A 15,046-nucleotide genomic window follows, 5' to 3' on the forward strand; every position below is an offset into this window, starting at 1 on the left:
AGTCAACACTGGCGCTCCAGATCCACCTGCGCACATCAACAAGCAGCATGCATCTCTTCAACTCTGTGTAATCGCATTTTCTTTTAGATTTGAAGAAAAAAAACAAGTAAATAAAGGATCATCCGAAGATAGTTACTCCTGGATCTACATATTAACTGGACTAATTTTTCGTCTTTACGCATTACGCACGGTTTGTTCCTTCTGATGATTAGACTGTAGAAGATTCGTTCTAAAGGAAGTTGAAAAGTCAGGTGTGTGTGAAATGGAAGTGGACAGAAAAGTTTCTGGTGGTGGAAGGACTTGTGTAGAGCATCAGTGTAAAAGCAGTGCCCGGGTTAGGTGGACGGATGCGTGCGGCGCGGCGCTGCTGTGTGTTGCGCTCTGTTGCCTCTCGTTGGGATTCTGCGTGATGGTGTATGTGCGCACCTCGGAGCTTCAGGACAGGGTGTTCAGCCTGGAAAAGCACAGAGAACCTCATCAATCAGTCTTTCTTGAGCAGTTAGAACCTGTGCTCCTGAAGCGCCTGGATCAGATGCTGGAAGAGGTGAGTGGATTTAGTGTGCATTATAAGTTTAACCAAGATGATGATGAGGATGGTGACACTAGTGTGGCAGGAGAAGCAAACAGTTCGTTGCATAAATCATAAATTCATTTGTGATAAGCAGTTTAATCCTTGTCAAAATCGCGGTGTCTGGACACTGTGTGTGGTCAGGGTGTCACTCCATCACTGGGCAATACATGCTCACACATTCACTATCGTACATATAGCGACAGTGTAGCCAAAGTAGACAAATCCGCCGTCTGTGGGAGGTGAAAGGCAACCAGAGGACCCCCAAAGAACACACGAGATATGGGAAAAACATAAGAAATGATCAAACCTTGGTTCCTAGGTCCCGTGTTGCTATATGGTACACACTCGAGTTATGCCACCTTGACTGTCTAAAGTTTGTGTATGACATGATGCACTCATTAATCTTGTTTTTATGTTTTTGGGTCATTGGCAATGTGTTAGCTGGAAGTTTAAATCGGTTTCATGAGAGTTTTACAATAGTAAATTGATCTACAATCATCTATTTAGCTTTTTTTTATATATATATATAAAATGTAGCTAATCTAGAAAACACCTGGAGTAAATCCTTAATGTGAATGGACTTGAGACAACTCTAAACAGTGACTTATTTCCTTTGACATTTTATATTTCTTTCAACAGATTACGATCCCTTTCCCCAACAACATTATCTAGATATTCTTGCCATTTAGCACAGGAGTTTGCCATGTTTGTGTTTGCAGTAAAGGTAGAGGTGTAGTTTAAGGCTGTTGGGGAATGTATATAATGTAAATGGCAGGTGAGATTTTAACTAGCCACCACCAGAAGGGGCAGATGGCTTAGCGGTTTAGGTACTGGACTAGTAATTGGAGTGTCACTGGTTCAAGCCTACCACCACAAAGTTTCCACTATTAGGCCACTGAGCAAGACCCTTAACTCTCAACTGTGTGCACTTTCCCTAATTTCCTTCGGAATTACTAAAGTATCTATCTATCAGACTTATTATTTAGGCAGTATTACTTGGTTCTATGATACACCTGCTTTGATCAGGCTGCTTTAACAATTCTGCTAACCATGAATTAGAAATGACTATTGACTATTTTTTTTTTACCAATAATTGACTACTAATGACCATGCTGCTGACCTTGTCACTGCACCACTTGGGTGTTCATGACAAATTACTTTGCCAAATATACTTAAAATCACAGTAATAATTAATTTAAGTAAGTTGTGCCTCATGACGAGAATGCACTGGCAAAAAAAGTCTATCAGCACAGATATCAACCATATTCATTAAAGGCTCGGACTCCACTCACTAACTTTCCCTTCTAACTACAAGTTAGAAATAATTAAATGTGAATATAACATACATATGTCTACTTACTGCTGGCAATGGCTGTAGAGGTTCTCCTAAGTAACAAACCAAGGATTTTTTAAGGTTTCTTGCTCAATCTGTTTGGGTGTAGAACAGCGTCTGAATAAAATCAGTTATCACATTGTTAGGCTAAAAAAAGTTTAGGCAAAATCCAGCCACAAATCCCTTAACTATGCAGAAATTAAACATTTCCTTTCCTGAGGAAATGCTAAGCATGTTATACACCACAAAGGCATGTTGGTGGCCTGTAAAAGCATTTACTTTTCCTTGTAAAATCACACATTTGAATTTCTAATGTGCACACAACCCTAACAACTAAACAGCTCCTCTGTCTGTCCAGTTTCCCATTCCCTTTCTCAAGTGTGTTTACGCACTATTCACTTTCAAAAGTCATGGGTGCTGCTCTATATGGTTTGCCAATCTGTCTTGCCAAGACTGTTAATGCAGAAGATTGCAACATGGAAGTTATGTACAGCATTCATACATGTGAATAATTGTGCCACACACTCAAGTATCACATCATAGGCTTATCAGTTTGTGTTTAATAAACTGTATGTATTAATTATGAATTGACCCAAAAGGTAGCAGGTTGCCAGCTTATAATTACTGCTTCATTTATTTCACAGTCTATGCCACGTTTTTACTCATTTTAAACACAAATAACTTAGGACATTGATCTGTCTTTGGTAAAACTCATTGTGATTAAAGCACCTGGTAATGTGGTGCCTTGCTTCTATTTTTTTTTAGAATTTTTTTTACTATAATGTACTCTTGAATTCTTAACCTGTAATCTTGCACCTATTCACCCAACTGTAAAAAATATATTTTAACAACAGACCAATAATAAAAGTATTTTTCAGCAGTTTTACACATTAAAAGCCAATTATTGTACAGTTTAATTAAGTGGTCCATCAGAATGCATTGAAAAAATCCAAAATTAAAGCTTTACATTATCAGTGTCAGCAAAATGTAATATATAGCAGTACTTAAAATATCTTTTAACCCCCCGATAATTGTTGTATGAGCCAAATGGTTCTCCTCACAGAAGCCCTTTTCACCGTTTATTAACTTCTCCTTGCCATCAGCACTAGCTGATCACAGCCCAAGACAGCAAAGTGGAGAAAAGTTTAATATACAGCCTTCTTCAGCCTGGCTTTCCTTGCACTAGCCTCTAAGGGTCTCTCGCCCAGGAGTCTGTAAAGTATATGCTGCGATGATGTGTTCCTGGAAATCAGAATCCTGCTTTCAGAATCTCAGACCTTCATTAGCAAAGCTGTGGGACTTCAGAGGAAAGTCAAGACAAGCAGCCACAGTAAGGCAAAGCAGGCCGCTAGAGAGACAGCCAGACTGTCTCAGTGCTGTAGTGGCCATGAACTGAAGTGTGACTCCCTCAGGCCTAGACCAGTGCTGAAAATAAAATAGAAATTTATAGTGTCTGTAAAATGACTAATGATTTTAAACTTAACAAACCTCAGTTTAAGAAAAGTTCCTTTATTAATCTTCATTAGCTCTATGGTTGTAAGGTACTTGACTATACAGCAGGCAGCGTTTAGCGGTTTGGAAAAATGTGATGCCTTTGTACTGTCTGGAGCTAGTCTGTTTAAAGACAAGGGTCTGCCAATAAGGGTCTGCCAGTATTAACCTTGGAATAATTTGTGGTTAGCCTAAACAGGGAAAAAAATTATGTGTGATATAACTCTGACAATGACTTATTAGTTGATTAGGGCTTGTCGTCTGTGTGCTGTCACAGACATAGTAACTGAATATTGCTCTCTAAATACATATGGTATGTCATTATAGCAAAATGTTACAAAACTCCGACTTAAGCTATAGAGTCACTATTTTCTTAGCCTCCTAATAACATTAAAGTAAAAAAAAAAAAACAGTCTGAATACCAAATGACTTTATCTTCACTACTTACACTATACTGTATGTTCAAAAGTAAATGTAGAACTCACCATCAGCTTGTATTTTATCCAATTTTAAAACCATGGGCATTTGCCCACCTTTTTTACAGCCTTCACTGTTTTAAAGGCTTCTCACAGGATTGTAGAATGTGTCTGTGAGAATTTGCAAAGTCGGGCACTGATGTTGCATAACAATGTTCAATGAGATTGAGATCAGGGTTCTGTACAAGACACTGGAATTCCTGCTTACCAAATTGGTATATGTTGTCTTAACATAGGGATGTCCACATATTTTTGGTCATATATTGTAGGTGCTTTACATGTACTGTACACTGCACAGCTAGAAGACAAACTGAATGAGTATTTTTTTCAAAGTTACTAGAAGAAATTGCACAGATTATAGGTCACATTAAAGGTGGAAATAAATTTGAGATTATTTATTATGGTCGGATTGTTTTACATCTCAAAAACCTGTCATTTTAGGAGGGGTGTGTATATTTTATATACACTGTATGCACTACTAAATTGGGCTTTATTACTGGGAAAGTAAATTATTGTTGTCATTCTACGTTGACAGGCATTGTTAATAAAATAACTGGTCATCACTGCCAGTTTGCTCTGTTAATGGCATGAATAGCACCCTCTGCTATGCGATTAGAATGTACTGTGTGGGCCTGGTGAACCTTCAACTGCATTTTTTATCTACTTATTTATCTTTTTTGTGTTGACTGTTCAAAGTTTTATTGGCTTATATTTTTGCATTCTTGTATATAACTTTGGATTTTACTTTTATATCAACTGATTACTAAAGTCTTATTTTGCTCTTTTGCAGAAATTAGCCTCACGTTTGCCGAAGACAAGAGAGATTCGGGATGTCTCCCACGCCTGTCTGTGTCCACCAGGTAGGTCAGAGTTTAAAGTCAAACCCACCCTCTTCCCAACCCACTCCTGCTTCTGTAGCACACCTACGCCTGGGTTTTAAAGAGGCCTGTGCTCACCACAGTTAATATAGTTACATTTGCTTTGTGGTTAGGCATCCATTCACAAAATCCCTCTGATTTTCTGGTCCTGCAGGTACATGTAACGTCTGCTTTTCAGATGTGGTTGTGGTATGAATAAGACCTATCCATTCGCAGTTATATTTAGTTTTGTAATTTGTAATTTAGCAGTGTGTGTAAAATGTCCTTTCTAGTTTGTCCAAACCCACAGAAGTGCACTTGTGCCCCAGGCTTGGCATTGCTGTAGTAACAGGTGCAGTCGTATTTTGGGCTTTGGCAGTCAGTGACTTTCACTTGTGTCATTTTGGGTTTTGATGCACAGAAGACTGACAGGCTGGACTCATCTCTGAATTTCAGGGCAAAGCGAATCACCAGGGTTGGACCTAAAGCTTATAAAGTCACAGCCACTAAATCATGAATTGATGAATTTACACATGGACCTACTGTATGATCTAGAGATATGACAGTGATACACACTGTACAATAGGGTACTGCTTTTAAGGTACTATTGTATTACTAATATTTATAGCCTTATACCTGTTACATTGTGTTCCAGATTACTTTTAGAACAGTGGGGCTGTAGTTTGGTGTCATGCACAACATTCAGTCTTAGCTTTAATAATTACACTCTGCAAGGCTCTTATTGCTGCTACACAAAAACATAGTCAATTCATTGTATTGTGTGCTGCTTGCAACACAACTTTAGCTCTACTTATCCACGCACTAAACACACACCAGAAGGATCTAGGTTCAATTCCCAGGTGGAGCGATCTGGGTTCATTCTATGTGGAGTTTACATGTTTGCCCTGTGTCTTCATGGGAGCTCCTGTTTCCTCCCACAGTCCAAATACATGGAAGTTAGGTGAACTGGAGATACAAAATTTTCTGAGATAATGTCTGACATTGAACCCGAACTGATGAATCTTGTGTACCTGTCTTGTCATGATTGTGTACCACGCAACCTCCGTTCCACTAGTCTCGCTCGACTTGATCCTCCACCCAGAACTCGAGGAAGTCAAGCATCAAGGCTCTTCTCTGTACTTGCACCCAAGTGGTGGAACAAACTTCCGTTGTCCGTCCGAACATCTGAGTCTCTCAATGTCTTCAAAAAACGATTAAAAACCCTCTTCCTTTCTAAGCACTTAAGCTGACATGTACCTACTTACTTACGCTCTTATTCATTTCTTGCAAAAAATAAATTTGGTTCTAACAGGGTTTCAGTAGATTTATATTCTTGGACTGTTGTTTGTTTATTTGTTTATTAGGATTTTAATGTCATGTTTTACACTTTGGTTACATTCATGACAGGAAAGGTAGTTACTCATTACACAAGGTTCATTAGTTCACACAAGGTTATATCGAACACAGTCATGGACAATTTTGTATCTCCAATTCACCTCACTTGCATGTCTTTGGACTGTGGGAGGAAACCGGAGTACCCAGATACGGGGAAAACATGCAAACTCCACACAGAAAAGACCCGGACCACCCCACCTGGGGATCAAACCCAGGACCTTCTTGCTGTGAGGCAACAGTGCTACCTACTTAGCCGCCCTCTTGGACTGTTGTCTGTTTAAACTAGAGTAAGGTAATGTCTACTATGGAAGCACTTCTGTAAGTTGCACTGGATAAGAGGGTCTGCTAAATGCCGAAAATGTAAATGATTGTAACCAAAGTGCAAAACATGTTGCTAAAGTTCTAACAAATAAATAAATGAATGAATGATGATAGCCATACTTAAAGAAAAGGCTCCAGATCTGTGTAATTATTTATGTATAATTTTTCATTACATACACCGTGAAATAAACAAAATTGAAATAAACTAAGAATAATGAAAAAGGTTAATTATCAAATCACAGTTGTAGGGATTTGTGTTAACACAGAAATGTAAATACATCCAGAAATGTAGGAGAAGAGATTAGACTGGAACCGTTTTTTCTAGGATCCAGCCTAATGGTGTTTTCAGTTTTATATTTTAATTTATAAATTATATATTTAAAACTGTTCTTTTAGATCTTTGCCATGTGTGATGGTATGTTTATTTTCTTTGGTAGATTTTCCAGTTGCTAAAAGCTTTGTAAAAAAAACCCTCCTCCTATATCTCTGTTCCAATTCACTTAGAACCTGAAGTCCAAATCAAACAATTCAACTATACCTGCAGAAACGGCAGGATCACCACATGATGCTTTGTGATCTGGATGTCGATTCCCAAGCTCTTTTAATTTCAGCAGCACTGTTTCTTGTTTCCTTACCCCAGAATCCAGGTGTGAAACATTCACTTATGTGTGAGAAAGAGAGAAAGGTGGGAAAACATACATCTTGGAGTGCTAATTGGCCCATCAATAGTAGTCATCAGTGTGTTAACACATCAGATGTTCCAGATGGTGTCTGTGTTTGGGTGTGTTTGTATTTTATGACTTTTCTCTAACTAGACTTCCTGGTCTCTCTCTGACCACAGTTAAAGTTACTGATTTGTGGGATCTGTCAATTTCAATGCTCTAGTTCCCAATGCATCATTAAAAGAATTAGAAATACAGTGGACCCTTGACTTACGAATTTAATTGGTTCCGAAGGGCTGTTCTTAAGTCAAAATGTTTGTTAGTTAAACCTATTTTTCCCATAAGAAATCATGTAAATAGAATTAATCCGTGCCAGACCTCCCAAACCCCCCCCTTACCTAACCTCTCTAATGTCTTAAATGGTCTTTTTTGTTATAAATACAAGTATATTTTCCCTTAATCTTAAATAATAGAATAGACATTACTGTAATAAACAATGATAAACAACAATACACAGTAGTACTGTACTGTACAAAAACACACATCACATTTCAGTACAGTACGTGTGCTATACCATACCCCATAATACATTGTATCTACCAGAAACAACAATAACTCTCATATTTCTCTATTATTTCCTTCTTTATTTCAATAGTGTTGCATTTTGTAGGTGTAATTTCACGAAATAATAACTTCCTTCTTCTCTCTTACTCAATGTCCCCTCTGTCTGATACACAGTAACAGCTACTGGCAGGAGTAATTATACAACAACAAAAAACTGCGCTTTCTCTGCACCTTCTCTGAAGAATTTTACAAAATATAAAAACACTTATAGAAAAACACTGTCTGCTGTTCAAATGTTCGCTCACTGTATATATATATATATATATATATATATATATATATATATATATATAGAGAGAGAGAGAGAGAGAGAGAGAGAGAGAGAGACGGTCAGAGTCAACTTGTTCGTGACGTCATGTATTTCGCGAATTTTGGTTCGTAATCCGAAATTTGTTTGTACGTTAAGTTGAAAAAGATCGTTCGTAAACCAAAATGTTCGTATGGTAAACCGTTTGTAACTCAAGGGTCTACTGTACTTTTATCATGAAGCTTTATTGTTTTGCACATTTTTTCTAATGCTGTGGCAACATTGTACCATAAAGGTCTAGCTAATAAAGCATGTAGATTGGCACTGATATTAATGTTATCTGTGCATTTATTTTAACAGTAGGGAGGAGGTATGTTGGGTAGAATGGTAGTTCTAGTATCTCTAGCCACTCATGTGTATGTTTACTGTACATGTGTGGATACAATATGTACAGTATATACTGTACATGTATATGTAGATCTCTCTTTTCCCCAGCTGCTGCCTGTCAATCATTCCTTTAGGTCGTGTTCGGATTGCTTTCATACCCTTGTTTATTTTGAGTGCCAAGGGGCACGCAATAATGGCTTCAGTCGGCGGCCCTTAGAAGCCACTCATGAAATGTACACACGTACAAGCACGCAAACACACACACTGAAACACCTACACACATACACACACACGGGTTTCTGTTTTATAAATAATTCAGCTTCATCCCAGATTTATTACAAAACCCCATTTTTAAAATAGTTGGGACGTTTTGTAAGATGGAATAAAATGAAGAATCAGTGATGTATTTATTCTTTATTCACCTGATAAAAGTAAAAAGAAACGATTTCCAAAGTTTTAAGTAATAAACTTAATTGTATTTTTAAATAGAAACACATATAAAATCTGCAACCAACTCCAAAAAAGTTGAGACAGAGGCATGTTCACTCGTGTTCTATCATCTTTCCTATTAATGGAACATTTAAATGGTTTGGGAACTAAATCACTAGTGGAATTTTTGTCCATTCTTGCTTGACACAATACTTAAGTTGCTTAGCAGTTAGTCATCTCCAACATCTGATTCTCCTTTTCATTTTGCACCATAAATTTTTAATAGGAGACAGTTTCGGACTGCAGGCCAGCCAGTCAAACACACGCATTTTGTGTCTATGGTTGTAGCCCATACAGACATGCATGTACTATACATTAAAGCAAAGATTTATTTACATGAATCATTGTGTTGCTTTCCTCAGCTTTTGCTGCCTGATGTTATGAAGATGTTTAAGTTAACAAAGGGATCAAAGCAAAGATCGATTACCTAGATGAGAGGTTGCTAGAGATGAGATAGTGCAGATGATAACAGTACAGCAGTGGTTGTTCAGCGGTGGAGATAGGAATGAGATATCCCGGGGGGAACAGAGGTCAGCAGCCTTGTCAAAGAACAGGAAAACTTCCTCGACACTTTGACTGAGTCCAGGCCTGGGCCTGCAGAGTTCTCTTAAATCTACACATTACATGCTGATTGGCACTTCCTTGTAAATTGTATCATGGCGTTTAGTACTTTCTTTTTATTCTTATTTTAATTAATTAATAGAAAAATCATAACACAAATGACTTAGATGTATTGTGATTAAAACATACTACAGGCAGGCACAAGGATCTATCTTTAAATTCGAATGTCACCCTCACTAGCAGGATGTTATTGCTGGTTTGCTCTTGGAAAGATTCAAGCAGAGTCTCATGTCTCTTGTGTTCTATGGGGGATTAACCATGTAGGAAAAACGAATGAGCATGGCTGGACGGGCCAGTGGATAAAGGCCTTTAAAGCTGCGCCCCTCAACTGCCGGAAGTGGGCTTTGACAGCTTATGTGGCTTGAGTCCGAGAGGAAGCCATATCTAGTGTGTGTGAAACCAGAGATGGGCGGCAGGGTCTTAAAGCATGGCATATTTGTCGTACCAGAGCCTACCCACCACCAACAGCTAAACCACACAAGACAGCATAGCTCCAACCAGTCAGAATCACTTTGATAACTTTTTGTATTTGTATATATTTTTATATTTTTTATATTTAATTAATTATATATAATTAATGAGCATTAGTGTCAGTAGACAGTATTTTATTGTATCTCGATTTGTTTAATTTAGTGCAAGGTAATGTGTCAGATTTGGCAAGTTTTTGGGACTAATACACCGATCAGCCATAATATTAAAACCACCTCCTGGTTTCTACACTCACTGTCTATTTTATCATCTCCACTTACCATATAGAAGCACTTTATAGTTTTACAATTACTGAATGTAGTCTGTTTCTCTACATATCTTTTTAGCCTGCGTTCTTCATTGATCAGGACCCCCACAGGACCACTACAGAATAGGTATTATTTAGGTGGTGGATCATTTTCAGCCCTGCAGTGACACTGACATGGTGGTGGTGTGTTAGTGTGTGTTGTGCTGGTATGAGTAGATCAGACACAGCAGCGCTGCTGTAGTTTTTAAATACCGTGTCCACCCACTGTCCACTCTATTAGACACTCCTACCTAGTTGGTCCACTAACACACCACCACCATGTCAGTGTCACTGCAGTGCTGAGAATGACCCACCACCCAAATAATACCTACTCTGTAGTGGTCCCGTTGGGGTCCTGACCATTGAAGAACAGGGTGAAAGCAGGCAAAAAAAAAGTTTGTAGAGAAACAGATGGACTACAGTCAGTAATTGTAGAACTACAAAGTGCTTCTGTATGGTAAGTGAAGCTGATAAAATGGACAGTGAGTGTAGAAACAAGGAGGTGGTCATAATGTTATGCCTAATTGGTGTATGTCTTAAATGTGTTTTGATCTATCAGAGGTCTGTGCTTTATAGCTTACAGTGCAAAACCCTGCTTACAACAACAACATAGCCTTTTATTATCCCACCAGGGGAAATTTGTGTTGTTAAAGTAGCAAGAGGGGAAACAGAATATACAGAAAATTAACCCAGGCGTATAAAAATAAACTGTAAAATATTAAGGAAAAAGTACGATATATGATTATACTGATGAGGTAGGAATTTGAACACTATTGCACATTAGACTGTGAAGGAGAGTGTCTGGTGCTCTGCATCGGGCTTGTTTTTCACAGCTTTTCTAAAAATTACCTGTTGATCAATTAAACAAACATTTGATCAATTTAAACATAAATACATTCCCACTTATACTGTCTTATTGCTTTGTAAGTCTTTTCCTTAATGAAACGATGAAACGTCAGAAGCCGGAAAATTAAGGACTTACAAAAAGCTAAGGCTCAGACAGACAATAATTTATAAATTCGAAGTCATTCAAAATCATTTGAAAGAGAAATAAAAAAATAGAAGGGTGGGTGTGAGAGAAAGAGAGAAAGAGAGAGCACTGGTGAGAGAACATGCATGAGCACATATTACGTGTGTTCAAATGAAGCCAGTTCAGTAAAGCCACTTAATCCAAACCTAAAATACCCTCAGATACCCTGCAGACACAAGGCCGTTTAAACCTTGTAAATAAGAGGAGAGGAAGCTTTAATCTTCTGGTTGGGGTCGGGTGCGGAGGTCACTGGTTGTGGTCATTTAAGGGCTTCCAAGTTCAACTTGACATGCCTGCTGACAGGAAGAGGTAGTGGCAGATCTTCTTTCTCGGCCAGTTATTAGTTTACAGCTCAGCTGCTAGAAGACACTTTTACTTAGAGGAGAGGTGTCATCTGCCAGCTGTATTCAGCAGTCGTGAAGTCTCATGAGACGATCTGTGTGAGAAATGAGAATAGATGGCTTTGGGTCCTCAATGTCTGTATACGCAGACGCATTGTACCTTACACAATTTAATGCTTTTAGTCTTTATAGGATAGTGTACACTTTGAGATCAATCACTGCATATCTCACATGAATTTAATCTAATATTTTTAACATTAATCATTTGGGTATAATATTGAAAACATACATACAAAACTGAGAAATGAGCAGCCTGCAAGTTGAAGGCCTGTGTCTCAAACCACCCACTACATATTAACTATAGAATAGAATAGAATACCTTTACTTGTCATATATACATATATAGTACAATGAATTCTTTTTCCACCTATCCCAGCTTGCTTAGAAGCTGGGGTCAAAGCACAGGGACAGCCATTGTATGGCACCCCTGGAGCAGGCAGGGTTAGGGGCCTTACTCAAGGACCCGACAGTGGCTGCATGGCAGTGCCAGAATTTGAACCCACAATCTTCTTATTGCTAGGCCAGAGCTTTACCCACTAGGCTACCACTGTCCCATGGGTTCATTCATTTATTTTTACTAATTGCTTTATATTAGTCAGGCATCATCCTGAAAAACTGGGCACGATGCAGAAATACACAATAAAATGGTGTGTTTACCCAGTAACTCACTCAATCACATCAGTTTGGAGTAGCTAATCCTCTATTTGCATGTTTTTGTGAGGTGGGAAGAAACCAGCGTACCTGGAGGAAACTGGTGACTGGAGTGCAGGAGCTATGATGTAACAGTCTATTCAGTAGTGTGAAATTTGGGACACATTTGATTTAGCTTGCTACAGTGAGTTTTGAACATTATACCCAATTGTTTCATGCTAAAATATTATGTATTTCAGTATTATGAAGTAAATGTGATGCACTGCTTTAAAGCCTTTCATATATACACTGATCAGCCATAACATTAAAACCACCTCCTTGTTTCTACACTCACTGTCCATTTTATCAGCTCCACTTACCATATAAAAGCACGTTGAAGCTCTACAATTACTGACTGTAGCCCATCTGTTTTTCTACGTAACTTTTTAGCCTGTTTTTACCCTGTTCTTCAATGGTCAGGACCCCTACAGAGCAGGTATTATTTGGGTGGTGGATCATTCTCAGCCCTGCAGTTACAATGTAATGGTGTTGGTGTGTTATTTTGGTATAAGTGAATCAGACACAGCAGCACTGCTGGAGTTTTTTTTAATACCGTGTCCATTCACTTTCCACTCTATTAGACACTCCTACCTAGTTGGATGTAGAGTCAGAGACGATCGCCCATCTATTGCTGCTGTTTGGTCATCTTGTAGACCTTCATCAGTGGTCACAGGATGCTTCCAACGGGGCACTGTTGGCTGGATATTTTTAGTTGGGGGACTATTCTCAGTCCAGCAGTGACAGTGAGGTGTTTAAGAACTTCATCAGTGCTGCTGGGTCTGATCCACTCATACCAGCACAACACACACTAACACACCACCACCATGTCAGTGTCACTGCATTGCTGAGAATGAGCCACCACCCAAATAATACCTACTCTGTAGTGGTCCTGTGGTAAGTGGAGCTGATAAAATAGACAGTGAGTGTAGAAACAAGGAGGTGGTTTTAATGTTATGGCTGATCAGTGTATTTTGAGTACCTGGTTTTCATCTTCTCGTTCCTTCGTTTCTTTTGCACTCTTATTAGCAGTTTCTAATCATTAGCCTACACACTATCTGGCCAATCAACATTAACTTTGATCATTCTGAAAACTTTTGCGCCTAAAATTACTACCAGAATAGCTAGACTGACAGAAATGGTCATGTTGGGCACAAACCAAGTTTAGTTGCTGACCAAGCAGAAGCTCTAGGACCTCCTCAAATCTGACCAAGTTTAGTTGCTGATTAAGCAGAATCTCTAGGACCTCCTAAAATCTGACTAAAACATCTGGTTTGAAATTGAAAATGGGGTATAACAAAAAAAAGGGGTTTGACAGAAAGCCCTGATAATGTGAGAGGAAGAGAACGGAAGCTAGAGGGACTGAAAATGTGAGTTGGAGATGAAGGAAAACACTATGTGGTCAGCCATCTGCTTTTCACATTGATTCTTGTATTGACAAAAGAAAATCCCCTCCCTCCTCCCAATGTTTTTTAAAAACTATTATTGATAGAAAAATGACATTTAGTTCTTTCAACGTCCATTAAGGTTTCAGAGTATTTGCTTTAGACTTATTTCCAGAAATAAAGTGCATGTTAGAAGGATGAGGTTATGTGAGCCAGCTTACTGTATAATTTCTTGACCAATTACAACTCACAATGTTTATTTTAACAGTAGTTACATGGCCTATCAGTGATCCAGTTTATACATAAGTGGTTTTTAGGTGGTTTTCTGTGCTTTTAGTGCTTCACCTGAAACACCTTATATTCTGCTTAAAATCTAAATCACATCATCACGTGCATTAAGCGCTAAATCAGGTGCTGAATATGGCAGTGTGGTTTCATCTTATTTCATTCCAGTCATGTTTCTTGAATAAGTAATAAGAGGAAATGCATGGACGTTCCTCTGTGGGTGACCAAACACGTGCCTATTTCTGCTTCTACAAATACAAGCATGATTGTGAATCTGTAAAGGTGAATTTAGGTTAAACGTAAGCCAAGCACCACTAAGCTTACTGAAAGTTACGCAAGAAAAGCTGTAAAACTGAAATAAAGTCTGGCTCTCTGGAGGAGTGCAGTTTTATTTTATGAATACACAAATACAGGGTTGTGCTGGAAGAAAAGTATTTTCAGCTTACCAGTAATGGAACTTTCATGTAGTTGTGTAAAGTACATTCTTTGTGTAAACTGAATGTTAAAAATGTTCTTCTGACATAACATTCTAAATAAATGGTTAATTCATTCATTCATTTTCCTAACCGCTCATCCAATTAGGGGGGGGGGGGGGGGTACTGGAGCCTATCCCAGCTTTTCAATGGGCGCAAGGCACACAGTAACACCCTGGACGGGGCGCCAGTCCATCGCAGGGCAGACACGCACACATACACACACCCATTCACCTATAGGGCAATTCAGTGTCTCCAATTAACCTGACTTCATGTTTTTGGACTGTGGGAGGAAACCGGAGCTCATGGAGGAAACCCACGCAGACACGGGGAGAACATGCAAACTCCACACAGAAAGGACCCAGACCGCCCCGCCCCGAACCCAGAACCTTCTTGCTGTGAGGCGACAGTGCTACCCACCGAGTCACCGTGCCGCCCTAAATGGTAAATTAGTGTGAAGCTAATTCATTACTGTGTTGTTTTTTAATGATCCTTTAAGAAAAGGCCACCATGTGGAGTTACGCTCATATTAACTT

At 38.8% G+C, this 15,046-nt stretch overlaps 1 protein-coding gene across 1 annotated transcript in view; it reads left to right on the forward strand.

The window, feature by feature from the left end:
- Nucleotides 1–252: 252 nt before the first annotated feature.
- The window catches only part of LOC134315281 (collagen alpha-1(XIII) chain-like), a 47,152-nt gene continuing 32,358 nt past the window's right edge, over nucleotides 253–15,046 (forward strand). Inside the window, exons 1-2 of the mRNA XM_062996368.1 lie at nucleotides 253–544; nucleotides 4,662–4,731. Coding sequence (XP_062852438.1) covers nucleotides 263–544; nucleotides 4,662–4,731 — 352 coding nt within the window. The 5' untranslated portion in view covers nucleotides 253–262. The remainder of the gene's footprint in view (nucleotides 545–4,661; nucleotides 4,732–15,046) is intronic.

This window comes from Trichomycterus rosablanca, chromosome 5, assembly GCF_030014385.1.
Source record: "Trichomycterus rosablanca isolate fTriRos1 chromosome 5, fTriRos1.hap1, whole genome shotgun sequence".
Taxonomy (NCBI): domain Eukaryota; kingdom Metazoa; phylum Chordata; class Actinopteri; order Siluriformes; family Trichomycteridae; genus Trichomycterus; species Trichomycterus rosablanca.